Below are 25,860 nucleotides of genomic sequence, written 5' to 3'. Positions count from 1 at the left end.
CCAATTCCATGCAAGACCCATTTGCCAGTCGTATTTTGGCATCATTTGCCGCATAACCTGGCCCAAACTCCACCCAAGGCCAATATTTTTCCCCAACCAGTCGCTTAGACCTTGAAACCGCGCGAACGTCTTCGGCCACGAGCACGCTCGAACTTGCGGCCCTTGGACTCGACATAAGGCTTCTGCAGTGGGTGTTAGAGATTGGTGCAGAAACGCCATCAGTAGACAATATTACCTTGTGGCTGTGGGGCCCGAAGCCAAAGTGCTTGACAGCCTCACGGGCGTTCTTGGGGCCACGGAGGATCAGGGTGTTGCTTCCGGTGGGAGCACGGAGAGCAAGCTGGTCCAGGGTGATGGCCTCACCGCCAGCGGCGACAATGCGGGCGCGGGCAGTGGCGGTGAATCGCAGAGCAGCGACAGTCACCTTGGGGAACTCGAGCAGGCGGTTGTCATCGGTGATGGTACCGACAACAACGACGGTTCGCTTCTCACCCTCCTTGTTGATGTTGGCGACAATTCGGGACAGGGAGACGGGAGGGCGGTTGATCTTGGACGTAAAGAGACGTCGGAGAACGACCTTGTTGAAGGAAGAGTCGGTTCGGCCTACACAATGTGAGGAAATGGTTAATTGAAAGTTCTCGATTGAGTTTGTGCGCTTTCAGGTGGGGGATTGGACGTACGGGCCAGGAAGCGGTAGAGCTTCACCAAGAGCTTGAGGTAGACATTGTCGCTCTTGGGGGCAGTGCGGTGAGTGCCCTTGACGTGGTGGCGGTCGAGATCGATACCTGTGAGGTGAAGCCATCGTCAGCCATTTGGTTCAAGCATGCTCAAAAATGGGCAACTCTGTCTTGCGCTTTCGCGAACAAGATGGTGCCTTGGTCGCAGAGAAAGAGGCACGATAGCGCACTCCTTCTCTACTCGCATACAGAGGCTGAACTTCAATATCTTCACGTACCCATGGCGGCGGTTGTCGCTGTGAAATTTGGCGATGTTGGGTATAGAGGCGGATGCGTCGAACAGCACTTTCCTTCAAAAAAAATTCAGGCCTTGGGATGGTGGGTCGGTGCAGCTCGCTCTTCCCCGATTGAGGGCGGTCATTGACGGCAGTTAGGGCTTGGGTCCTTTCCCCGGAGTTCACCACCGAAAATGGAGCTAACCACTCTAGGCAAGGTTCCCAGGTCAGCTTAAGGACGGCTGTCACCGAACTCACCTCGGTCTGGGGGCTATCTATCACTTCGTCAACTTACTATGTACCCATAGTATCTTTGACCATGGACCATTCCTAACGCATATCTTCAATTCAGGCAAGGATCATTTATAGGTGTTCTAATCATGCTGCCATTCTACGACTTTACCAGCGCCATGATGGTGAGATATATCAGGTAATGATGCAAACATACCTCTAACATCCCGAAGCGAAGACATGAAGAAGGTCTTACTTGTAGCCATTCAAGTGATGCATTATAGGGACTACGATGGTATTTGTCTATCAATTCAAGTGTCTCTGCCCCGTATCCGCAGCCAGATCTTCTTAACCTCTATGCATCATCCAGTAATGTATATGACAGGCCTCGCACCAAAGGTTGTGCCATTTGCTCCCACTGCTCCATGACTGTACAAATCTACGCCCCTGACGTCTCCCATGACTGCGCCAGTCCGTTTCCTTTTTTGTTCTTCCCCCAATGCCAAAAGCCATGCCTGAAAAGAGACCCCTTCTGTAGTACAAACTATCTTCACATATCTATATAAAATCACAAGGAGCGTGGCTCAGATTCGGGCCTGAGATCGACGAGAAAATCACGGGTCATCTCAAAACTCAGCCAGCTTGATGCCATACTTGGGGCAACCTTGAGCAGGTTAGGCACTATGCCTTTGTAAAGTCCCTTGATTCCCTCTTGCATCACAATGACCCGGATCGCATCTGTAATGCCCTTGTACTGGTAGCCCATGCCTGACATGGTGTTGATCTGGAATCGGCGCCGTAGAACGTCGCTGTGTGTTCTGTAAGCAGAGCGATCACATAATTGTTACAGCAGAGTTACTTACAAGGGATATGTGCAAGTTTGTGCAACAGCTCCAGATATGGCACCGGCCAGCAACTTACGGGTTGCGTTGGGGTTTTGCTCTCCTTCTGGCGTCAAGTACTTTCGGACTGATTCGTAAACCATGAAATTAAGACCGACCTGGAGGAATCAATCAGTTCTTGAAACTTGTATGTTAATGCAGGTGGGAAATTAGGGGCTTACGTATGGTGCTACTCCGGCAACTGTAGGAATAATGCCTCGATATAGAGCAGACATGCCACCCTCGGTCTTGTACATTTGCACCAGAGTAGTCCACATACCAGGCAGTTTGTCTGGCCTGTTTCCTAGCTCGGCAAAGCTTGCAGATTGGATGGATAACCGTGTGCGAACAATGTCGAGAGGGTAGGTAAGGAAGACAGACGTTATACCAGCGATGCCACCGCAGATAAGGCGAGTAATCGGTGCTAAGTCAGCACCCGGGTAGCTTTCAAAGATGTTCTGCGTATGTGTTAGCTTGCTGGGTATGGGCGTGAGCCTCGCCTGAAGCATTACATACCCGCTTGTAAAAGTTATAACTGCTGAATTGCACAGCAGAGTATGGGACGATGCGGATACAGTTTGTGCCGTTGCCTCGCATGAATCCCCTCCAGCCTTCTTCCTTCCACATCTTACTCAGGGCTTTCCCCACTGACAGCTTGTACGCATCTCGTCCGACGCTTTGGATCTGCATGAGGATCTTGAGCCGCTCAAGGGGGGATACGACGGTTCGAGAGACAGCGCCAGCAACACCTCCTGCGCAGAATGCGGCGATCACAGGCTGAGAGATGGTCTCCCGGAACTGCATGGAGCGGCTGGGGGCCGCAGCCTCGGTCGAATTGACCATGTCTGGTTGTGACTATAGTACCTGATTAGCAAATCTTTCATGAGAAAAATGATTTTGCAACAAGACTGCATCCCAGTCAACAGTCGGCGCATGCATGACGTACGGTGGAGGTGGACATGGCGACGGGAGACATGCGAACGTATTGCGTCGTATGTGAGACAATGGCAATTGGTCCCAAGACAAGGCTTCGTCTTTGTTGAAAGCGCCAGGTTTAAAGTAGTTGCTAGATCTCAACCTCGATTGCGACAGTGGCGGGTGGCCTCAAAATTTGAATATCGTCTCCGGTATTAGGTGTTCCCTGTCAAACGATTGTGTCTCCAATTGTTACTGTGGTTGAAAGAATAGTAATGGCATGCTGGAAGGTCGAGGTGAGGATAGAGTGAAAGCAACCATTTGGGGAGAAGTTTTCGAGTCTGCGCCAGAACCGACACACGACAGGGCGTGCGAGCGGATTATAGGCGATTAGGTTCGTCAGCGGTTGGGCAGGTATCGTCTTTATATGAACAGCCTTGATCGATGATGGGAAGAGGATGTTGACGGACGGGAGACGGGACCGGTGCCGTCGTCAAGGAGCGGATGGGGGCGCGTGAACCGGCGTTGCGGATGACTTCGGGGCGCGCGCGTGGTCCCCCGGTTTCCGCTCGGGAGAAGTAGAAGTAGAAGTAACTAGGACCTGGAACGCTTGACTGTGGGGTAGAAAGGTCTCGCAGCCGGGTCAGTGGCTCTCTGCGCTACAGGGTAAGTAGAGAGCATATGACAACGAGCAGATGCGTCCAAGTGGTCATATGTACGGGGCAGGTTGGCAGCAGTGGTAAAAACTGGTGCTTTGTGCAAATAAAGAATGTGCGGATCTTGTACGCATCTGACCCAGTGCGGTATCGCGGTAACGTTATCCTGTGCCCATCCACATGCCAGAGTCGTCTCTGATGGATCTTATTTGAAGGTGGAATCTGAGAGGCGCCGACTCAAGAATACCTTAGCTACTAGCTAGTCACTAAAGTCGGCCATTGATCAGACTCCTTTCAGCTAGGCACAGGGGCAAGGGGCTGGGGAAGACACAAGTTTCATGGTGACTGGCCACCATAAATCCCTATGCTCTGTAGCGCGACCGCATGAACGGAACCAGTCACAGCCCTGAAATGCACAACGTCATCGTCATCTGGTGTATGTTTAAAAGTGTCAGTGCAAAGGAGGCTCGAGAATTGTGCGATACAGACAGATCGTTGACCCGTTGCGCCGAATCGTGTTACAAAACAGTCTACAGATAAACTACCTACGAAATGATAACTTCCAAAGGAAACGCGCCGTGGCAAATGCCTTCAGTCTTGGAAAAAAAACAATGCACCCATATCCGACCCAACATGGCATCCGCAGAATCTTATACGTTCCATGCCGTATTGGCTGGGCCTTTCAAACAATATTACACAGTGGACCTGTCAAATATAGGGAGCAATGTCGGCCCTAAGCAGATCGCAGAAACTTTTACTTGAGTAGCCTGGTCAGAAATGACAAGGAGTCTCTTGTTGTCAGAGAGACGTCTACTCGGCAACATCAAGATCGTCGTGAGCAGGAGGAGGACTATCGAGAGCTGTACCCAGAGTGAGCCAAAGTCAAGTGGTTCAAGAGTTGGAAGACATACCCTTGCGCTCGTCACCATTCGTACCGTTCTCCCGTCGGTCACGATCATCACGGTCATCTTTGGAGTCACGCTCACGGTCCCTGCCGTCTGATTAGCATGTGCATCATTGGAGCGCCAAATTGAAAATATACCGATGGTCAGGGCTGCGAGACCGATCCCTGTCACGTCGGCTCTCGCGATCATAGTCTCGGTCACGGTCCCTACGGTCGTCCTTGCGAGGAGAATAATCGCGAGTGCTGCGGCGAGGAGAAGGAGAGCGTCCACGCCGAGGGGAGCGAGCGCCACCACGTCGGTCACGGTCGCGTCCAGATTCGAAGCGCCATGAAGCAGAGGGAGGAGTACGAGCCCACTGATGCTAAATTAGTAATTGCGCTTCGAATGTCTTGCTTGGGCTGCATACCTCAATCTTCAAAATGTCATCGCGACCGATGCGCTTGTTGTGCATCTCATGGTAGGCATCATCGGCATCACGACGGTCCTCGTACTCAACGAAAGCGAAGCTACTGCCATGTCAGCTCGATTGCACGCCAAATTGAGAGTAGAGCATACTTACAGCCGGGAAGACGTAGACCGGGGTGCGGGAATATCGCAGCGAACCAGTCGGCCGTAGCTATCAGATTCAAGGTCAGTATACTACAGAACACATTGTAACGCAGCTGAACGCCGGCAGATGCCCCCTTTTTGAAATGAACGCTATGCGCATTCGCACGTCGGATCTCGAAAGACTCCGCGCCAACTTAATCGAGATGTGACTGCACAATGGACAAGCAGTCCCATCGACTAATGTGAAAAGACAGGGAAGGAGAGAGTGCTGGGGACGTGGGCGCGGACGGAACGAGAGGACGATGGCGCGAGGACGACGATAGACGGCGAGGCGTCAGGGCCAGGCTGAAGACCATAAAAAGAAAAAGCCTCCAGCTCATGGCATAGACATGGACGAAGGCGCGCGCGAGAACGATAGGACGCGGACGTGGGCGAGGGCGTGGGCGTGGGCGTGGACGAGGTTGACATACCGTTCGAACTCGTAGGCGAGGTCGCGAGCGCGGGTGCCGTGGCTAAAGCCGGTCACGTAGAGAGTGGTGCCGCCACGAGACATTGTTGTCTAGTCAAACTAGAGATGCTGGGTGATAAGAACGAATATGAAACTGATGCAGCAGTCCCGAAAAGTGCTGGGGGAAGGAGAATATTGATGGAAACGTGTCGATGATAGTGTAACCTTAAACAGCGTTGAAGTTGCACGATGCGGTCACGAGTGTTGGTACGGAAAATTTAGCGGCGGAAAGCTGACATAATGCAGCTACCCTGCCAGGTAGGTACTCTGCAGCCAATGAAACAAGTCTAGCCAACTTGGAAGACGTTCAGCGAAATGGGCAGGAGCCGCAGGACCCGCTTTCAGCCTTGCTTGGAAGCATCATGAACCGTGAGTGATGTAGAGAATTCGGGCCCTACATGATTTCCGTGAGTGATGCCGAGGGATCTGATCTGCCTATGTATGTCATTGTCTCCTCCGGTAGTTAACCAGAAGCTCTATTCGTGGTCGGTATTTAGATCGGCACACGGAGCTCAATAGGAACGCGCGCTCTATACAAGCCCGGAATCCGACACATGGATGGATGGCTCGTATAAATTTGTGGAGGCAATTCACATTCATACCGACTGCCTGTCGGTGTTTTGTGAGCGCCTACCTATCCGTAATCACAGGCCATGATGTCACGTCTTTCAGTAAGACCTTAGATTTGCTGAGCTACCAATTACTATGATATGTAGCCCTTTTATCGTCAAGTCAAGTCACATGCCACCCTGGATCTTGAGGTCAAGATGATTGTGAAATAGAGACGGGCATATGCAATTGATGGCTAAGCCTCATTAGAGTCAATCCTTGCCATGATATCTTGAATCATGCGACGATGATTTGAATATGTCGATGATATACTAAGGTGGATGACACATTGCTGGCTGTACCTAACTACTAAGGTACTAACCTAGCTTGATTCACTACATGCCTTATATGCAGGAGGAGGAACAAGATCAAAGTACGACTTCGTGACTTGACTGATCATCCAGGGGTATTAAGGCACATGTTACTCAGAAACCATACTAGAGAAGCCTGTTGTGTTATCTATCCACGAGGTACTTGGTAGTCGTACCTAGTCTCTTTGTTACTGAGCGTCCCGACAGTGTGTGTAAGCCTCATCCACGTCTGCTGGCCAATGCTGTGGAAAAGTAGGTAGGTAGTGGAGGGCCCATTGGCCGAAGCGCTTTGCGAAATGACGTTTTCCTAATACTTTACGCCATCAGTCAGTCTCACAAGCCTCATTATCCAACAAAGCAAGATAATGAGCATGGTTGTTTTCCAGCTTTCCCCATCAACGGCAACCTCGGACTCATCAGAAAATAGTGAAAGGCCGGCATCCGCGCGCATTATCAAATGCCGGCTGCGTCTTTTGATCTTCAGCCCGTGGCATCCGATCATATTCATGCACAAGCTCATTTGACAGTTATCTTAAAAAGGCCGCAGTTACTTCTCTTTGATAGCTCTCCCATAATTCCACGTATTGATTTGTCTCTCTGAGAACATTGAATGAATATTTAATTGATTTATTAGAGTTTTTACAAACTTCCCCAGACCGGCATAGGAGGGCATCATCAGGTCTGCAATTACTTGAGCAGCCTATCTATTTCGACAAGAACTCGAGTCATCTATCTAAATTATCCTCAGCCTGCCTTACTTATCATCATCAACCCCAATGGTATCCTCAACTGCACCGGGAAGGTCCCCGCTTTCCGGCGGCCGGAGTACTGGGCAGCCGGCCCCGGAACTCCAACGACCAGCACCGAGATCACTCGGGGAAGCTTTACGAGCCGCTGGTATGACAATTGACGGGCCCAGCCCAGGACTTGGCTCTGAAACACCGAGTGAAGAGGATTACGATGAGAATGTTCGACCGACCCTGACAGAGCCATCAGGTGTCCGGCATCGTTATGCCCATCGTGTCCATCCTCGACCACAAACCATATCCCTGTCTGGTACTGATTTTGAAAAACTGCAACAAGAGCCTGGATTGAGCTTCAAGCGCCGTGACTCAGGTATCCATCTTGTTCTAGATGAGGACAATAGCCTGCAACGGCTGCTTAAAACTAGCTCAGAGTGGTCACAAGAATCGATCGGTCCAAAGCAGAGACAGCGAAAGTTTGCCGATCTTGTCTTCACAAGCCAATTCTCAGCCTTCGACCGTCATAGCCCATCAGCGTCGAACAGTCCATTTCATGGGTTTTATACATTATTTTGGCTCGCAGTTACTCTTTTCGTCTTCAAGATCTCGGTCCAGAACTGGCAAGTCTACGGAAACCCTCTGGGGACGAACGAGATCGTGCAGACTATGTTCCATCGAGATGGTATGACATGACATTAGCTCTTCCTCTTTCTGGGTTCGCGAGACTGACTGTATCAAAGTTGTCGTCCTTCTTCTCTCGGATGGCATCATGTGTGCCCTCACAGCAGTGACTTGGATGATTCAAAGGCTTGTATCTGCCAACTACCTCAACTGGGATGGTGCTGGATGGGTTATACAGAATGTAAGTTACAATTGTCATACAACAGCCTGGGGCTAAAGCTCATGGATGATGTTCCTAGATGTGGCAAACGGCATTTCTGGCTGGCGTTGTTGGCCTGACTCTCTGGCGTGACTGGCCATGGACTCATACTGTGTTTTTTGTACTTCATGGTATCGTCATGCTGATGAAGCAACACTCTTACGCCTTCTATAACGGCCACTTATCGACAGTCTATAAACAGCGTGCCAAGATAATGAAGAAGCTTAGGCAACTTGACCTAGTTGACCCAGCCATGACCCCATCGCAGACTGAACCCCCAGCATCAGCCATCTCAACACAACACCTTAGTGTTACCCCTTCCGCCGAAGAGCGCCGAAAGTCCATCTCTGCGCAACCCGGCCAGGAAGAAAGTGATATAGACAAGATTTCAAGAGCCATTGCTTCTCATCAGCCCCTGGACGACGAGCAAGTTGCTCTCTTTGAGCGCATCATGAAGTGGGAGGTGGATGCAATGACTGATGAGCTCAAGGGAACAGCAGCCACCATAGGCAAAGCTTACCCCAACAACCTGTCTTTCATCGATCACTACAAATGGATTCCTCTGCCAACTCTTGTTTATGAGATAGAGTACCCACGATCCGATTCTATCGACTGGTCGTACGTATTGGAGAAGTTTACTGCAATGTTTGGGGTTCTATTTGTGATGGTTCAGGTCTCGCAGCACTCTATTTGTCGGTTACGTTCCTCTAGAAACTGCCATTTGTCATGCTAACAGAAACTCATAGATCCCGTCGTCATGAAGACCATTGAGATGAAGGAGAATGGTGTACCACTGGCTGGGAGATTTGAGGAGTTTCCAGGGTTCCTTCTCGATCTTATCTTCCCTTTTATGATGGAGTATCTGGTGAGCAGATAGGAATCCTCGCAATCTGCACTTGGTTCTAACACAACTTAGCTTGTCTGGTATCTCATATGGGAAACTATCCTGAATATCCTGGCCGAGTTGACATATTTTGCCGATCGAAACTTTTATGATGCGTGGTGGAATAGCGGTAAGTCATTCGATATTTGTTCTCGATAATGTAGGTATATAACTGATATCTGCTCACTAGTCTCCTGGGATCAGTTCGCCCGGGACTGGAATCGACCTGTTCACGTCTTTCTTCTCCGCCACGTCTATCATAGCTCTATATCATCTCTGAAGGTCAACAAGCACACAGCCACACTGATTACATTCTTTCTTTCGGCCTGCGTCCACGAATTGGTCATGTGGTGTCTATTTAAGAAGCTGAGAGGCTATCTCTTGTTCCTCCAGATGTGCCAACTACCAGTGAGTTTTCGTGACCCGAACTCTGGATTGACGACTTACTGGTTCACAGTTAGTAAGGCTCAGCCGCACCAAGTGGTTGCGTGGGCGCAAGACACTAGGTAACTTGATCTTTTGGTTGGGTATTTTTACAGGACCAAGTCTGTTGTGTAGCTTGTATTTGATCCTCTGAGAGAGTACTTTCGCCGGCGATAATTAGAAATGCCACATTGATCTCTATTCCCGCATAAAATCCTCGCCACCTAGATTGGCAATAAGATAGAAGATGATCACATCTATCGAAATGATGAATGGCACTGTGTTGGCAATATGATGGTTTTTGGAACCAGAGCTTTTATAAAATATCGAATATTCTTGCATACGAATAACCACGCCCCCGATCGCGCCATCGCCAAAGAAGTCCCAAACTAGATCTACATCCTTTCGTGGGTAGCCATAAGAGAACCTAGCAGTCGCATTAGCATATTGTACCTGGGAGCTTTTTGACAATAGAACTTACCAATGAAGGTGGTGATTAGGCGGCTGCGGACTTGGCAGATATCTTCGGGAACCAGCCAAATGGTCGCGCCGAGCTTTCGAGCAATGCTGATACTCAACTTGGCGTTCAAGTAAGCATCCTCGTCAGTCTGTCCAGATGTAACGAGATCGTAATCGACATAGCTGCTCTTCATTCCATTCAGAACATCCAGAAGGAAGATACCAGATCCAATTGAAGGATCCTTGAAAGAGCGGATGGAAGAATTCCTGCCGCCCTTTCGTGACATATCATTTGCCCATCGCACCATCTCAGAGTCGGTGATTTCTCGCTTGCCCAGTTTCTGAGCTAGTGAAGATAGAGTAACGGTGATGTCCTTGCGCATGAGTTGCCACACAAGACCCAGAGTTAAGGTCCTTTGCCCATCAGTAATGTCAGCGCCTTGGATGCCAACTAGCGAGAACCCGTTTTGCTTTCCAAGCTCAATCGCGTAATTGGTGTTCTCGACGGCCTTGAATCTCGACATCTCACCTCCATGCGCTGGTCTCTTGTTGACGTGACGGGGGTTGACAGAGCCTGGGATGACCTTCTCGTAAGCCTGAAGGAGAATACTGCCATCCCTAAGGTCATCAAAGAACGAGACAACTGCAGGTTGGACGTCCAGGCTGTTCAGCCACAGTGTAAAGACTCGAGCCTCGCGTTCACCCTCCGCATCGAAATCTTCAACCTCGAGTTTTTCTTCCTCAGTGATGGGATCAAGGGCGGGGTGGTTGTTGAATAGATTGGCGACGAACGCCAAGTTGAGCTTGGGATTACCAGCGACGAGTGACTTTGGTGTCAAGAACTTGCGGCATCCGAGCTTGTCTGCTTCTTGTAGAACTGCCTCAGCTCGCTCGTGTAGATCCTGCTTTTGTAATGGCGCACGGGTAACGCCATACTCGGGACCAATTTGCGCCAGCAGAACCGAATAATTTTCACCATCCTTAACATCAGAGGAGAAGTTCTTGACGCTAAGACTGGTTAGTTTCACAAAAGACAAACCATGTCAGACAAAACTTACGTGCGGGGCCAGTTAGCAGCTTTCAGATGGTAATTGAACCACCGGAGAAGAATTTGCTCGGGGGGTAAGCGGAGAAACTGCTCAAGTGTCTCGTCCTCATCAAGCAGTCTATACAGCTCAGGATGGAGCTTGATATCGATCTTTCCTAGCAATCCTCGTCGAATGATTTGCCAGATGAGACCCAAAATAAGATGTTCTCGAACCTCAATGATATCACCAGCACCAATGTTAACAACAGAACAGCCGATACCTTTGGCAGACTCGATAACAATGTTGTTGTTCTCACTCATGTGGAAAGCATTGAGGTTCTTGATCTTCCTGCCGGGAATATTAAGGACACGCTCGTCAATTGTATCGGGAACGCTGTCGTTAATGAGCTTGGCTAGAACCAAGCCATCCTTGCACTCGTCGAACATTTCGAAGGTATCGGTGGGGAAGGGGAGGCGACTATCAATATCAGCATCGCCAGCCAGCACGGCATTGATGTGACGGGTAAATTCGGTGCGTTCATCCTCATTAATGGTGTGAGTGATGTTGGCATTAGAGCCCTGGACCTGGATCTTTCCGCTCACGCTACCCTTGGAAGCATGGCCTCCAGTACGTTGCGCGACAACACCGCCACCTGCAGAGGGAGGAGTTGGTCCCGTGGACATGCGCTTCTGAGCAGGCGATGAATCGCGAAGCTTGGCAACGAGCTGGCGCGGTATGGTTAGTGCGTGTAGAAGGGCTAATGCGAGCATTCGAAACGTACGCTAACATAATCCTCGAGCTCAACGCGTCGCGAAGAGTCAAGCTCGACTTCCTTCAACGCCTGGCGCACAACATCGTAGGGCTGATTTTCGCTCTGCTGGGTTGCCTTGATAGCGGTAGCTTCATCAAGGTATCCTCTGTCGTCAACATCAAGCCGCTGAAAGGCATCGGACAAGCTAAAGATTTCGTTCTGTTGGAATTGAGGAAACTTCCTATTAAATCATAGTCAGCTTCGCGATGAAGCCCGCGAGTTCCGGTGCGACCGACCTCTGAAGTTTCAAAACGTTCATGGCGGGGGAGGGCGGGGTGCTCTAGGAGACACCTATGCAGTTGGACAGCTGAGCAGGCGAGGATGTGGTATGCTATTAAGAATCCGAAGCCACCAGAGAGAAAAAGCAGTTCTCGAGCGCAGAAAGGTATTCGCGGGCTCTCTTATGGGTTAAGGAAAAAGATGATGCGAGAATTGGGCGCCTGAAAGGAGAGAGACGGTCTTCAGGCGGCGTAGGTTAAGTGAGTGGGGGAGTTCCCGGTCTAAATAGAGGAGGTACCTAAATGATGATGTCGATCAAGTACTGACTGACTGCACTTGATGTACTTACCGGGGGCGCGTCGGCGGTAAGTGTACTTATGCCATAGACTAAGGTACTTTTATGCCACGTCACTGCGGGGAGCTTCCCTGCCAAGAGTCTCCCATAGGTAAGTACCTAGTGGCCGGCTAAGCAGTGATGTAATGTCCGCCATTCAAGATGGCAGTGCAGCGCTCCCATTTCTATTATTCCAGCTTAGGTAGTTCACCCTCACTTAGAGGTATCTAGTACCTGAAGGTCTTCAGATTGTGTTGGTATTCGCAATCACTTACGACACCAGACCTAAGCACAGAACACATGCAACATGGCATGGGGAACTAGTTGTTGCCTGCTGGCCTAGTAGTCTAGGTATTCCATGCTACATCTCCCGTAGTAATGCAAGGCAGCTAAATGCCTGCCTGGGATTCGCTGCCTGACGAAAAAAGTTGCTATGAAGCCTACGAATAGTGATAGGTAATGCTTGTTGTAGGATGATCGGTTCATCTAGTAGTACCTGACTGCCGAGTTCAGCCAGTAACCTACCTATGTGTCCACAGCCCGAGCTTACCAGTATTTGGTCAGGGAGCTGTCACTGTTACAGGTCAAGGCTTCCACAGTTTCAACCACAAGTTGGGCGTCTACGGAGTAGGTGCCCGGGAAATAAACGGGACACTTTTGGTGTCGAGCACACCTAAGAATTCCTGATTATTTTCCGGACCCGAGGGGGGCGTTTTCTTCTCAGCAACTCCACTTCGTTTCGTCAGGCCGAACAAGTGGAGGACATGGTAAACGGTGGAGATGAACTGAAAAAAAGTACAAACAGTAGAGCCTTCGCCTTGGGACTTATAGAAATCCTCATCCACACCTTGCTGTGCCTCTCCCTACCAGTTTACAGCCAGCCAGTCAGCCGCTCTCTTCTGGCACAGAGATGGCTCTCTGCAAAGTTTGTCAAGAGACATTGGTGCTACGTCTTGATCCTGAGGAGGATGTAGATGACGAGGCCGGCGCAGCAGGCCCCAGCACTTCAGATTCATCCGTGCCCGATGATCTTGAGCTCCCCTGTGGTTGTCACTTTCACTGGTAGGTCTTACTTGAGAACCCGGCTTGCTTTGCACCATTCACCAGAGTATAATAGCTCACTTAATCTTCGATAGGCAATGCTTGCTTGATCAATCTTCAGATGTAGCCCTGTCCCTCAAGTGTCCCAGCTGCGACGCATACCTTCCTGTCAACGAAGGGGGTCCTTCGGTGACAAACACTTTCCTCTCGACACCCCCGGGCACCGCAATATTCACAAGATATACGAATGAGGGCGGCATTCAGGAAAACCTAGATATCCTTCCATCCATCACCGAAGAAGCATATCTTGAGAGTAACCCCGAGGCGCGCCCAGCTCGCGCGCTCCATGTCATGTGCGCGGAGGGTGATGTTGGCGGCATTGTTGAACTTCTCCGAGACGCTGGTGATAGTATTGAAGATCTCACAGCCTTCGTAACCTACCAGGACCCTCTGGGAGACATGAAGAACGGGTTGCACCTTGCGATCGAAAACTCACAGGAGGAATCGCTGTGGCTTTTGCTTTGGCTTTGTTCCACGATCCCCGAGTCTTTTTTCCCAGAGTATGCTCGCTCTGTGGCTGAGGCGACCGGTGTTGGCCGCCTGTCGGTGAATAGAGAAAGGGACATTCGTGGGTTGCGAGACAACCAAGGTAGGACAGCTGCAGACTTTGCCCAACAGCGACAGGGACAGTGGGGGCATATTCTTCAGACAGGTTTATTATCGCTGTAGAGTCAGCAGGCACTTTTGTTAATGGCGTTCAAAAGCGGGTTGTATGACCATTGCTGCAACCAGGCAATATGGTTTATGAAGGTTAAAAATATATAAGGCCGCATCTCCAATTCCGTGCTTCATCTTCAAGATGCTTTTTTGGCATGAAAATCCGGGACTGTTATAGAGTCTAAGTAAGTACCTACCTTACCTAGTGGCTTGTGGAAGCTCCTCTCACCTCAGTATTCGTTTGCCGACGAGTTCTAGAGAATTCGGTTGAGAAGGGAGACTTGAAGTAAGAAAATCTTTACACGAACATAGAATCTTTGAGTAAAATTGTCAGTAAACATTGTTAACCCTACCATGCGGCACCTTATTCAACTTCTCACGGGTTGAGTCACCCAGGACCTTCTTTAGGTTTCAAAGAAGATGGTATTGACTTAGATATTAAGGTCATTCTAAAGCTGGGTTAGTTTACCTACCTAGGTACCTAGGTACCTAGGTATTAGTTAAGGTTGTCAGGTAATATATTAACAGCATCCAATGCTTTGGAAACGCTTCGAATGACGGCGGGTTTTGCATGTACCTTATATACCTAGGTAGGTAGGTACCAAAAGCAGTTAGTTCAACGCAGGAGCCTGTACTAAGGTAGTGTCTGCAGCTGGAACGTCATCTGGCTTTCACATGGAACATACTCCGTACATAGGGTACCTAGTAATATCTAACCTGCCTTTTCTACCAATCTACTAGTCTTTGGGGGGTAAATGTGACAGTTCCTGTCAAATTCACCAAGAAATTATATTCATATCTACGCGTTTTACAATCTGGAATTATTTATTTCAGTTCATGTCGTTCTGAAGGCCAAAACATTAGTTACGAGATATCCTGGCCCTGTCGCATATCGGTGAGCCACTCGTCACACTGGCTTCATCACTCCTCACAACCCACAAGCTTCCCAGAGCCTTAACATCACAACGGCTTGCAACGTCGAAATTTGGATGGTGTGTATGTTCGCGGCCATTCAGTGTGAATATGGCACCAGGAACGGCCGAGAAAAAGGTCGAGAGGTCATATCTGAGCTCCGCTGTTGATTCTTTTAATCCTTGGGCTGCTAGTCGCAGCACAACTCCAACTCAAAAAACAAAGACTGAGCAGGAAACATCAACGGTTGCAACCTCAGCAAACCCTGATGATCACACCACAACCCACATTTATGGGCAGAGCCTTCGAACATATCCATCAGGATGCCCTCCTCTAAAAGTTCAGTGGTTCCATGCTGTAGATGTTCCCAAGCGGAAACCTCGCCTCAGCAAATCCACACAGCCGGAAAAGCCTTCGACACAACCAAAGAAGTACAACTCGTTTTCCTCTTCGGATTCCAAGGCCTTAGAAGCCGAGTATCAGAGGCTGCTCGAGGAACTAGAGGAGGCCCGGACTCGAGCACCTGGAGATGTGCAGACGGCCCCGAGAAAGCGCAAAGCTGATGTTGCAGATGACACCGCAGACGGACTTACAAACCGGGAGCGCGGGCTGTCTGGATCGCAGTCAGCTGGAGTTCGTGTTCCCGTGAATGAGGACTTCTTATTCGACGTTGACATTGAATGCCGGGAATTGGCTCCTGTATATTGGCTTGGCCCAGTTTATGATGGTATGCCGCTGTAAAGTTCTTAGTCTGAATACTCGCTGATCGATGGTAGTACGCAGAGGGACATGGTTTTACCAAGAAGGCTCTAACTTGCGCCCTTGCGAAGAGAATCTAGCCGCTCAGCTGGAGGAGGTACACTCAATATTAAATGCCACAATTGTCGTGCTCGATCTAACTATGTATACAGGGCTACCTCAAGATGAAGCCATGGCTATATCCCAGTAAGGCAAACTAAACTTTCATTTGCAACTTTTGACTAAAACACTGTACAGCAAGAGACCGCAGTCCATCAGGAGCTAGAAGGAACCTTACACCGAAAGCGTCGCAAGAGAACTTACATGCAACAGCTAAGGGTGGAGCTGAGCAAACTGGCCAGACGCCAGTTGCTGATGGTTCTACAACTGAACCATCGTCTCGTGGCCAAACCCAGCCCCAGTCATACCGATTATTTGGAACATACATGAACAGTTTGGCCACATACCATGATGCAAGCACTGCCTATTTAAATACGGATGGTATGCTTTCTTGGGTGACTTCTTCTATGTACCAAAGGTTCGCTGGTGGGAGCTATATGAGCGGAGTGAGACTGGTTCGCGGCTATTCAGAACCTAGCAAGAATAAAGAAAAAGACATCGACACCGACAAGGGCAAGAGGGAAGAGAAACAACCCAACACAGCTGACTCAGGTATTCTGCTGGACGAAAAACAACAAAAGAGTCTGAAGCGAAGATCAGCTCCGCCCACCACCCGTGCTTCACATGAAGACCTTGCTCAGAATGGCAGCGACAATACTCCGACCCAAGACCCTCGGCGCGCAACACTTCAGCGCCAGCTTTCTTCCCTCCTTGAGGGAGAAGGAAAAACAAAGGCGGAAAAGGAAGAAGACATACGGAGGCGTGAAGAGCAGGAGATACAAGACGATTACAATGCACAGGTCGGCGAAACCCAAGGACGTGAAATCGAGCATCTGGTGCTTGTCACACATGGTATAGGTCAGCTCCTTAGTTTACGGTACGTCCTATATGCAACGACTTGTGATTATCCTCAACTGACTAGTATTATTATTAGAATGGAGAGTGTCAATTTTGTTCACGATGTCAATGTCCTCCGCAAGACAATCAAGTCAGTGTATGCCAACTCAGCAGATCTGAAAGCATTGAACTCGGAACTTGGGGCTGGACCCGGTAACTCCAGGGTACAGGTTCTTCCCGTTTGCTGGAGACATCTGCTGGACTTTCCCAAGAAGCGTGAGAAGAAGGGAGAGCGTGACCTGGGAGATGTAGACGATGATGAGGATGAGTGTTAGTATACACACATCATACCCTTGCTAGCCGCCATGTTGCTGACTTTACCGATGCTGTAGATCCATCCTTGGACGACATTACTATCGAAGGGGTGGCATTCGCACGTTCCCTGATCTCGGACCTTGCCTTAGATGTGTTGCTATACCAAAGCTCGTACAGGGCTCAAATCTCGAGGATTGTGCTAAATGAATGCAACAGAATCTTCAAACTATTCAAAGAAAGAAATCCTGATTTCAGAGGAAAGGTTCACTTGATGGGCCACTCTCTGGGTTCCGCGATTCTCTTTGATTTACTTTGCCAGCAAAAGCGGGATCAGTCCGCTGAGCCGAAGTCTGTTCTACGATTATGGCCAGCTCAGAATATTTCAGAAACACCCAACAAGGACCATGATCTCAACCTTGAGTTCAAAGTCGAGGATTTCTTTTGCCTGGGTTCTCCAATCGGTCTCTTTCAGATGCTCAAGGGACAGTGCGTCTCATTATCCCTAGAGAAACGTTCCAACACTAACGCGATTTCAGAACAATAGCGGCCAGACACCGCAACGCATCATCCGACATCAAAGATATCCACGGGGGAAGTACACAAGGGGAGTGTTTTCGAACCGCACCGCTTTCTTCAGGAGTAGAGCAGATATCCCCCTTGACTGGTCTTCCTATGTCTGTCTCATCACCAAAGATTCAGCAGCTCTTTAACATCTTCCACCCATCTGATCCAATTAGTTACCGCCTCGAGCCGCTGATATCTCCGACTATGTCTACACTCAAGCCCCAACTGTTACCATACACGAAAAGAGGAATATTCGGCAATGTCGCCCCACAGGGATTGACGGGAATCGGAGCAAAAGTCGGACAGAGCGTTAGCGGACTGTGGTCAAGCCTCAGTGCTGGCATCGCCAGTAACCTGCTCAATCGATCACTTGGCTTGAGTAACGAAGAGGTTGCACGGATTACCGCCAGCGCCGAAGGCACAGGCCCAGAGACAGGAGCTAAGACAGCAAACCGAGACGTGTCAAATGCTGCAGAGAAACGGGAAGCCACGGATGCACGTATGAAGAAGCTTGCGGACTCTGCGTCTGTGTCCGACTCCGGAGCCGGTGACCGTAACCCGACACTGATCGACGAAGAAATCGAAACCTTGTATTCCAATTTCCAAAAGAATCGTGCAGGGCCAAATAAGGACCAGGAAACAACAGGAACAGGAACAGAAAAAGCAACAGCTGACGACGATAAGAAGGCGCGTAAGATGCGCAAGGAAGAAGCTAAAGTCCGAGCACTCAACCGTAACGGCCGAGTTGACTATAGCATTCAAGAGTAAGTACTTTGCAAGACACAGTAATGCGAAAAGCAAAAAAGGGTTAACGTTGGACACAGGAGCGTCCTGGATTTCAATCCCATCAATACCATTGCATCTCACATGGCATACTGGGCTGATGAGGACGTAAACCATTTCGTACTCTCGCAGCTGCTATCGAACAGGTCGAGTGTGAAGAGGAATGAGACCGAGCCTCCCTCGAAGAACGAGTAAACTAGAAGTTGGGAAGGATGATACAATATGGAGATCTGGCAGACAACATCTCAAAGTCGTACAATGTGGAATGTTGCTCGTCAACCTCGAGAGCCAACTTCTCAAGCACCTTTCGAGATGGATTTGATAGGTTTATATTAGTAGATTTATGCAATAAACTTGGCTCCTAATCTAACTTGGGTCGTGCACCAAAAGTGTAGAAAAATTGGAAACCTAAAATTATAAAAAGACTGAGCTATTGATACTCACCCTATTCGCTCAAAGATGGTAAAGTTTTTGACTGGGCGATAGATGCTTGTGCCTCTTCATGTTATCCAACATAAGGTATCCGTATCAAGTATCCTCCGCCGAATGATTCATCCTACTGTAGTGCTTTTATGCTCCCGTCTTACTTCAACAGGCGGGGGCCCTTCGAACCTGAGGTACCTTGGATGCTTGGGTGGCTGGCACCCCGCGTGTCGACAGTATGGTGGGGTACGACACTAAGAACGGGACCCTCTTCGCAGGCGATGGAAATTTTGCGACGGAATCCACGCCTCTCGACCTTGGACATTGCATTTTGCGCTGCGACCTCCAACCTGTCTGGTCATGTACATCAAACTCGAAAGCGCAACACTTCAGGAAGCTTTTAGCCCAAGCCTGTCGTGATCCAAACCCACGACCACTGCGTATTGCATATCCTCAGACCCGCGATCGGCATCTCATACCTTCCGACGCTTCCAGCACCCGAGCTCGCAGCGTTTCGCAACGACCCAACCCTCAACACCACGACACCCAAGAATAAACGCTGCTGTTATCAACGATGGCGATCGCTGCATCCGTTGACAGCCCCGTCAAGCAGCAGCTTGTGGATAAGCTGCCAAAGCGGTTCAAGGGCATCAAGTTTGGTATCCAGTGAGTTTGACTTCGTGTGGTGGCATGGTCACGACTCTGATCATGGACCCCTAAGCTGACTTTACAACCTTGGTTAGATCCAATCAAGATATCGCCAACCAAGCTGTTCTCGAAGTTTCCGACCGTTTGCTCTATGACATTGAGAATAACCGCGCTCCATATCGCCACGGCCCTCTAGACTCTCGACTGGTATGTGATGCTGTTAACGACTTGACAGTAGTAATAGTTCAATTCTCATTCTATTTTAGGGCACATCGAGTAAACAAGGAAGATGTTCGACTTGTCAAGAATCCCTCAAGGATTGCAATGGGCATTTTGGCCATGTCCGTCTTCCTTTACCCGCCTTCCATGTGGGCTATCTTCGCTTTATTATGTCAATTCTCCAGGAAATTTGCAAGGTAAGCTAGCCGTTCTTGTATGAATGACTCCTATATAGAGAGTTAATGTTTTCCTAGGACTGCGGCCGAGTCTTGCTCGAAGAGCCCGAACGACAACAGTTTCTCAAGGAACTGAGACGACCGTTTTTGGATAACTTGCGACGGACCCAGATATGCAAAAAGATTAATGAGCAGTGCCGGAAGATTAAGACGTGCCCTTACTGTGGCTCTCTGAATGGCCAAATTCGAAAGATCGGTGTTCTCAAGCTTGCTCACGACAAGTTTGTTGCTTACAATAAATCAACTGCTGTGAAGAAAGTCCCGCCAGAGAGCAAGATAAAATTTGACAACTCCTTCAACGAAGCAAAACGCGAGAACCCAGAGCTGGACAAACACCTCAGGAAGGCTATGGAAGATCTCAACCCCCTCAGAGTTCTCAATCTCTTCAAAATGATCAGTCCTACCGACTGCGAGCTTCTAGGTCTGGATCCTGCAGAAGGACGACCAGAGATGTTTATCTGGCAATTCCTGCCCGCTCCCCCTGTCTGTATCAGACCATCCGTCGCTCAAGACAACGCGAGCAATGAGGACGACATCACGACCAAACTAGCTGATATCGTGTGGGTTAGCGGTATGATTCGGTCTGCTCTGCAGAAAGGCTCTCCAGTACAAACCATCATGGAACAGTGGGAGTATCTACAGACTCAGATTGCCATGTATGTCAATAGTGACGTTCCTGGCCTTCAACAACCCGGGTTTGGTAAAGCCACGAGAGGTTTCTGCCAGCGTCTGAAGGGCAAACAAGGTCGCTTCCGTGGCAACCTTTCCGGAAAGCGTGTTGACTTTTCAGGAAGAACCGTCATCTCCCCTGACCCTAACCTTGGTATTGACCAAGTTGCTGTGCCAGAACTAGTTGCGAAGAACCTGACCTACCCAGAAAGGGTTCAGCGACACAACCTCGAGAAGCTTCGCCAATGCGTCAAAAATGGACCAGACATTTGGCCAGGAGCCCAGCGGGTCATCAAGTCAGATGAAGGTGGCTATTTACAATCTCTCAAATTCGGCAATAAAGAGTACATAGCTCGAGACCTCAAGTTTGGTGACATTGTTGAACGGCACCTTGAGGATAACGACATTGTTCTCTTTAATCGTCAACCTTCTCTGCACAAGCTAAGTATCATGAGCCATCTCGCCAAAGTTCGCCCCTGGAGAACCTTCAGGTTGAATGAATGTGTTTGTGGACCTTATAATGCCGACTTCGACGGCGATGAAATGAACCTTCATGTGCCACAGACGGAGGAGGCTCGTGCCGAGGCCATCAATCTGATGGGCATCAAGCACAATCTAGCCACACCAAAGAATGGTGAACCTGTCATTGCTGCTACTCAGGATTTCATCACAGCAGCTTTCCTGCTCAGTAGTAAAGACCGGTTTTTTGACCGCAAGACCTTTACCTATCTCTGCATGCACATGATGGACGGAAAGACACACCTGGACATGCCACCTCCAGCCATTATTGCACCTCAATCGCTGTGGACGGGCAAACAACTCTTCAGTATGCTCATGAGACCCAACAAGGACTCGCCTGTCAAGGTCAATCTTGACGCAAAATGCAGAGCTTACAAAGCACGACCTGGCCAATGCCCCGATATGGACCCCAACGACGGATGGCTTGTTGTCCGCAACTCGGAAGTCATGTGTGGTCGCATGGACAAGTCGACTGTCGGAACTGGAAAAAAAGATTCAATCTTTTATGTGATTCTCCGTGATTTTGGACCAGACGAAGCTGTCATTGCCATGAACAGGCTGGCTAAACTATGTGCGCGGCAACTCACAAACCGAGGATTCTCGATCGGCGTGGGAGATGTTTTCCCGACAGAATCACTAAATAAAGAGAAAGAGAAACTTGTTGCTGTTGCCTATAAGCAGTGTGATGACCTGATCGAAACATTCAAGGCAGGAAAGCTTGAGAAAGCTGCTGGCTGTAACCAGGAGCAGACACTTGAAAACTCCATGTCCGGTATTCTCAGCAAAGTTCGACAGCAGGCAGGTTCTTATTGTGTCGACACATTGAGCCGGAACAACGCCCCCCTGATCATGGCCAAATCTGGATCAAAGGGCTCAGATATCAACGTGGCGCAGATGGTTGCTCTTGTTGGGCAGCAGATTATCGGTGGTTCACGTGTTGCGGATGGGTTCCAGGATCGGACGCTTCCACATTTCCATAAGAACGCTCGGCAGCCCCCATCGAAAGGGTTCGTCAAGAACAGTTTCTACACTGGCCTGTTCCCCACCGAATTCATCTTCCACGCCATGTCAGGCCGTGAGGGTTTAGTCGATACGGCTGTCAAGACCGCCGAGACTGGTTATATGTCTCGGCGATTAATGAAATCGCTCGAAGATTTGTCTACTCAATACGACGATACTGTCCGGACGTCCGGAGGCGGGATTGTTCAGTTTCAGTTTGGTGCAGACAAGCTTGATCCTGTGGATATGGAGGGCTCGGCAGAGCCAGTTCATTTCCAACGGACATGGACCCATGCCGAGAGTTTGACAGTGGATAACAGCGAGACTTCCATGACACCAGAGGAGATTCGATCCTTTTGCAATAGAGTGCTGGAAACTGAACGAAGGCGGTATGTCAGGCGCGGGTTACTGCATAATGAGATTTTGGATTATGGAGATACGAGTGATTATGGTATCGATGAGCACGAGGGTGCTCGAGGATTCCTCAAAGCGATTGAACGACATGTGGAAGGGCTGGCGTCAAAACTGGAGACCGTACGAAAGCTGGCTGGATTCAAAGATGGTGCCATGGTAAGGTCGACTGCTCAAGATCACGCGGACCGAACTGCCAAGGTGACACTGTCAACTCTTCGGCTCTTCATCAAGATGTGCCTGGAGAAGTACAAGAAGGCGCATGTTGAACCCGGACACGCTGTCGGAGCTGTCGGGGCTCATTCAATTGGTGAACCAGGCACCCAAATGACACTCAAAACATTCCACTTTGCTGGTGTCGCAGGTATGAGTATCACGCAAGGTGTTCCCCGAATCAAGGAAATCATCAACGCGTCAAAGGCCATTAGCACACCTGTCATCACATGCCCTCTCGAGAACAACGAGCAAATCGAGGCAGCTCGGGTTGTGAAGGGGCGAATTGAGAAAACATATATCTCGGATGTTTTGCGGTTCGTTGAAGATGAATGGCGCACGACAGAAGGCAACGTTGTTCTACAGATTGACTCCGCCGCTCTATCAGATATGCACCTTGGCATTGGCCCTTACGATATTGCTGAGGCTATTTGCAAGCAGCGCAAACTCAAGGTGCAAAGAGATGATCTATCAATCGATGGAGAGCGTATTATTGTTCGAGTACGGGACGTGACCGATCCGGCGACGAAAAGGACTACGGCTCGCAGCAAAGCTGCCACCGCTGAGACTGGAGACATGCTGTTGAGGGCCAACTTCTTGCGCCGCTCACTTCCCAATGTCCCCATCTCAGGTTATTCTGAAGCCACGCGAGCGATCATTCAAACATCGGAACAGAGCACTCATACTGTGCTTGTTGAAGGCTACGGTCTCCGGGAATGTATGACAACAGAGGGTGTTATTGGCACAAAAGCCCGTACCAACAATGTCATGGAGTGTCGGGATGTCCTTGGTATTGAAGCAGCTAGAACCACCATTGCTGACGAGATTGGTGAGGTGATGGGGGATATGGGCATCGATCCGCGACACATGCAACTTCTCGCTGACGTTATGACCTACAAAGGTGAAGTTCTCGGCATCACTCGTTTCGGGCTGTCCAAAATGCGCGATAGCGTTCTACAGTTGGCTTCGTTCGAGAAGACCCCGGATCATCTCTTCGAAGCTGCAGCTGGCATGAAGACGGATCAAATCGAGGGTGTCAGTGAGTGTATCATCATGGGACAAACAATGTCGGTCGGCACTGGTGCATTCCAAGTTGTTCGTCGCTTGGGTATAAGGGAGGGAGATATCAAGCAGAAACCGACGCTGTTTGAGGATGCGTGGACAGGGGAGACGGCGCTTAAGCGCAAGGCTCGTCGGAAGGTCTGAGAATAAGTCTGTATCTACTGTACTGGGTTATAATGCGTGGCTTGACAGATGCATGCCGATATAGCGATACCATAAGAATTTGTTATTTTAGCACGGGGACGAAAGGTTATAATATTATGATCTTTCATTCATGAGATAAAAGAAAATTCGCCAAGCAGTGGTAAAACCCCCCTAGTCCTTTTTGAGGTCACATATCTCTCCTGGTCTCATGGACGACTGAGGCAAATGTCATTTCGTCATACTTTGACACGTGATCTCACTACGACATGACACCGTGAATGCCACATTAGAGGTTGAGTATCTAAACAACATCACCACTCTCGGAAGACCTACGTCATGTGCGGAAGATATGCATTGGCCCTGGTGGGTATTCATTGAAGTGTAGATTGGCAGTGAGTTTGCTAAGCATGACTTGCAGCGGCCGTCCCAAATCCGTCAGATGCTCGAGGAAGATGGACTAGAGATTGATGAAGCACCAGAGGATACCGGGGATGGCGCGCCTCGAAGCAGCTATAACTTTGCCCCAGGATATCACGGTGTCGTGTACCGCTCCAGCACATCAGACCACAATACTACACGAGAAGATGAACAAGGTGAGAAGCAGAACGACGCCACTCAGGATCCCAAGGACCCAAAAGACTATATCAAGTACAAGCTCCAGTCAATGAAATGGGGTCTTGTGCCTTCGTGGACAAGAAGGAAACCAGACTATGGGTCTATGTTAAAGACCATCAACTGCCGTGATGACTCCCTCAGCTCACCTGGGGGAATGTGGGCCAGCATGAAGACTCGCAAAAGATGCATCGTGATTGCTCAAGGATTTTATGAGTGGCTCAAAAACGGAAAGGAGAGGTTGCCTTACTACGTGACGCGAAAGGACGGACATTTGATGTGCTTTGCCAGCCTCTGGGACCGTGTACAGTTTGAAGGTAATGAAGAGAGCTTGCGAGGTATCACTAAAGCAAGGCTGACATCCGACAGGGACGGGAGAAACATTATACTCATACACAATCATCACCACAAGCACCAACTCAAAACTCAAGTTTCTTCACGATCGTATGCCTGTGATCTTTGATCCTACTTCATCGAGTATTGCGACATGGCTTGACCTATCGCGAAAACAGTGGTCCAATGAGCTGCAAGGACTTCTGAAGCCGTTCGAAGGAGATCTGGATGTTTATCGAGTTTCTCAAGATGTCGGTAAAGTCGGCAACAACTCACCCACCTTTATCGTCCCACTAGACAGCAAGGCGAACAAGTCCAATATAATGAACTTCTTCAATAATAACCACCCAGAAAATCAGAAGTCATTGCAGCCATCGATGCATGAAGGAGCTCAGGCCTTCAAAGAAGATAAGAGGCCCAGTGGGACTGTTCAAAAAGATGCAGGACTTGGTGCTAAGCAACCGACAGCGATGAAGCGCAAGGCTGAAGAGAGTCTTGACCCCTATAATGCTCTAGAGGGTAATATAAAGCGCCAATATAGAGATAGTATTAATGCTTTAAAAAATAAAAGGCAGAGTAAGGAAAAAGGTAAAAAAAAAGAATTTAAAAAAATAACTAGCTTTTTTAAAAGTAAATAATACTATATAATTTTTTAGTTATATTTATTATTACCCCAGTTTAAACTACTGCTTTTTTACTAATATTACTTTATTTACTCTTAGATATAAGGTTAATTAATTATATACTTTAGTATATATAATTAATTAATAAATCTAGTTATTATTAACTTTAGGTTAATTTAGCTTTTATTAACTAATTTATATAAAAGTTAACTTAATTCCTTTAATTCTAACTTTAATAAAACCTTTAGTTTTAGAACCCTGCTATTACTTTATTTTTATCTTAAAATTCTATTTATAGATATACTTTATATTAAAAGTAGCACCCTCTTTACTATAATAACCCTTTTAGCTATATTAAAAAGCTACTTTTTATATATATTTAAGCCTATAAAGGCAGTAAGGAAGGCTATTTAATTTAATTAAAA

The 25,860-nt window shown here is 48.8% G+C and overlaps 9 protein-coding genes across 9 annotated transcripts; 5 read left to right on the top strand and 4 right to left on the bottom strand.

Annotated features, from left to right (window-relative positions):
* Window positions 1–104: 104 nt before the first annotated feature.
* Window positions 105–959, bottom strand: FMAN_16084 (putative ribosomal protein L18, cytosolic; the record flags this gene model as incomplete). The annotated part of the gene is made up of 4 exons (XM_041829346.1): window positions 105–182; window positions 236–603; window positions 681–785; window positions 956–959. 4 exons carry the CDS (start codon window positions 957–959, stop codon window positions 105–107), a joined length of 555 nt encoding a protein of 184 aa, XP_041680118.1.
* A 792-nt stretch (window positions 960–1,751) lies between these two features.
* On the bottom strand, window positions 1,752–3,025 carry FMAN_16083 (uncharacterized protein; the record flags this gene model as incomplete). Its single annotated transcript, XM_041829345.1, has 5 exons — window positions 1,752–1,992; window positions 2,047–2,183; window positions 2,247–2,522; window positions 2,581–2,919; window positions 3,011–3,025. The coding sequence occupies 5 exons, from the start codon at window positions 3,023–3,025 to the stop codon at window positions 1,752–1,754; spliced, it is 1,008 nt and encodes a 335-aa protein (XP_041680117.1).
* Window positions 3,026–4,445: 1,420 nt separating this feature from the next.
* Window positions 4,446–5,642, bottom strand: FMAN_16082 (uncharacterized protein; the record flags this gene model as incomplete). Its single annotated transcript, XM_041829344.1, has 6 exons — window positions 4,446–4,495; window positions 4,547–4,626; window positions 4,678–4,895; window positions 4,947–5,046; window positions 5,100–5,156; window positions 5,560–5,642. 6 exons carry the CDS (start codon window positions 5,640–5,642, stop codon window positions 4,446–4,448), a joined length of 588 nt encoding a protein of 195 aa, XP_041680116.1.
* Window positions 5,643–7,293: 1,651 nt separating this feature from the next.
* On the top strand, window positions 7,294–9,533 carry FMAN_16081 (uncharacterized protein; the record flags this gene model as incomplete). Its single annotated transcript, XM_041829343.1, has 6 exons — window positions 7,294–7,942; window positions 8,001–8,122; window positions 8,181–8,832; window positions 8,887–9,005; window positions 9,057–9,153; window positions 9,214–9,533. The coding sequence occupies 6 exons, from the start codon at window positions 7,294–7,296 to the stop codon at window positions 9,531–9,533; spliced, it is 1,959 nt and encodes a 652-aa protein (XP_041680115.1).
* Window positions 9,534–9,841: 308 nt separating this feature from the next.
* FMAN_16080 (putative fimbrin) lies at window positions 9,842–12,003 on the bottom strand (the record flags this gene model as incomplete). Its single annotated transcript, XM_041829341.1, has 5 exons — window positions 9,842–9,873; window positions 9,928–10,913; window positions 10,964–11,658; window positions 11,715–11,925; window positions 11,981–12,003. 5 exons carry the CDS (start codon window positions 12,001–12,003, stop codon window positions 9,842–9,844), a joined length of 1,947 nt encoding a protein of 648 aa, XP_041680114.1.
* Window positions 12,004–13,207: 1,204 nt separating this feature from the next.
* On the top strand, window positions 13,208–14,067 carry FMAN_16079 (uncharacterized protein; the record flags this gene model as incomplete). The annotated part of the gene is made up of 2 exons (XM_041829340.1): window positions 13,208–13,359; window positions 13,434–14,067. The coding sequence occupies 2 exons, from the start codon at window positions 13,208–13,210 to the stop codon at window positions 14,065–14,067; spliced, it is 786 nt and encodes a 261-aa protein (XP_041680113.1).
* A 1,011-nt stretch (window positions 14,068–15,078) lies between these two features.
* Window positions 15,079–18,519, top strand: FMAN_16078 (uncharacterized protein; the record flags this gene model as incomplete). Its single annotated transcript, XM_041829339.1, has 8 exons — window positions 15,079–15,694; window positions 15,744–15,823; window positions 15,879–15,912; window positions 15,964–16,702; window positions 16,760–16,992; window positions 17,055–17,463; window positions 17,514–18,305; window positions 18,366–18,519. 8 exons carry the CDS (start codon window positions 15,079–15,081, stop codon window positions 18,517–18,519), a joined length of 3,057 nt encoding a protein of 1,018 aa, XP_041680112.1.
* Window positions 18,520–19,321: 802 nt separating this feature from the next.
* On the top strand, window positions 19,322–23,867 carry FMAN_16077 (putative RPO31-DNA-directed RNA polymerase III, 160 KD subunit; the record flags this gene model as incomplete). Its single annotated transcript, XM_041829338.1, has 4 exons — window positions 19,322–19,413; window positions 19,491–19,602; window positions 19,662–19,811; window positions 19,869–23,867. The coding sequence occupies 4 exons, from the start codon at window positions 19,322–19,324 to the stop codon at window positions 23,865–23,867; spliced, it is 4,353 nt and encodes a 1,450-aa protein (XP_041680111.1).
* Window positions 23,868–24,203: 336 nt separating this feature from the next.
* FMAN_16076 (uncharacterized protein) lies at window positions 24,204–25,450 on the top strand (the record flags this gene model as incomplete). The annotated part of the gene is made up of 3 exons (XM_041829337.1): window positions 24,204–24,230; window positions 24,286–24,796; window positions 24,849–25,450. 3 exons carry the CDS (start codon window positions 24,204–24,206, stop codon window positions 25,448–25,450), a joined length of 1,140 nt encoding a protein of 379 aa, XP_041680110.1.
* Window positions 25,451–25,860: the final 410 nt, after the last annotated feature.

This window comes from Fusarium mangiferae (genome assembly GCF_900044065.1).
Source record: "Fusarium mangiferae strain MRC7560 genome assembly, contig: FMAN_scaffold004, whole genome shotgun sequence".
Lineage (NCBI taxonomy): Eukaryota > Fungi > Ascomycota > Sordariomycetes > Hypocreales > Nectriaceae > Fusarium > Fusarium mangiferae.
Note: the sequence above shows the minus strand (reverse complement) of the source record. Positions and strands in the feature narration are given on the sequence as shown.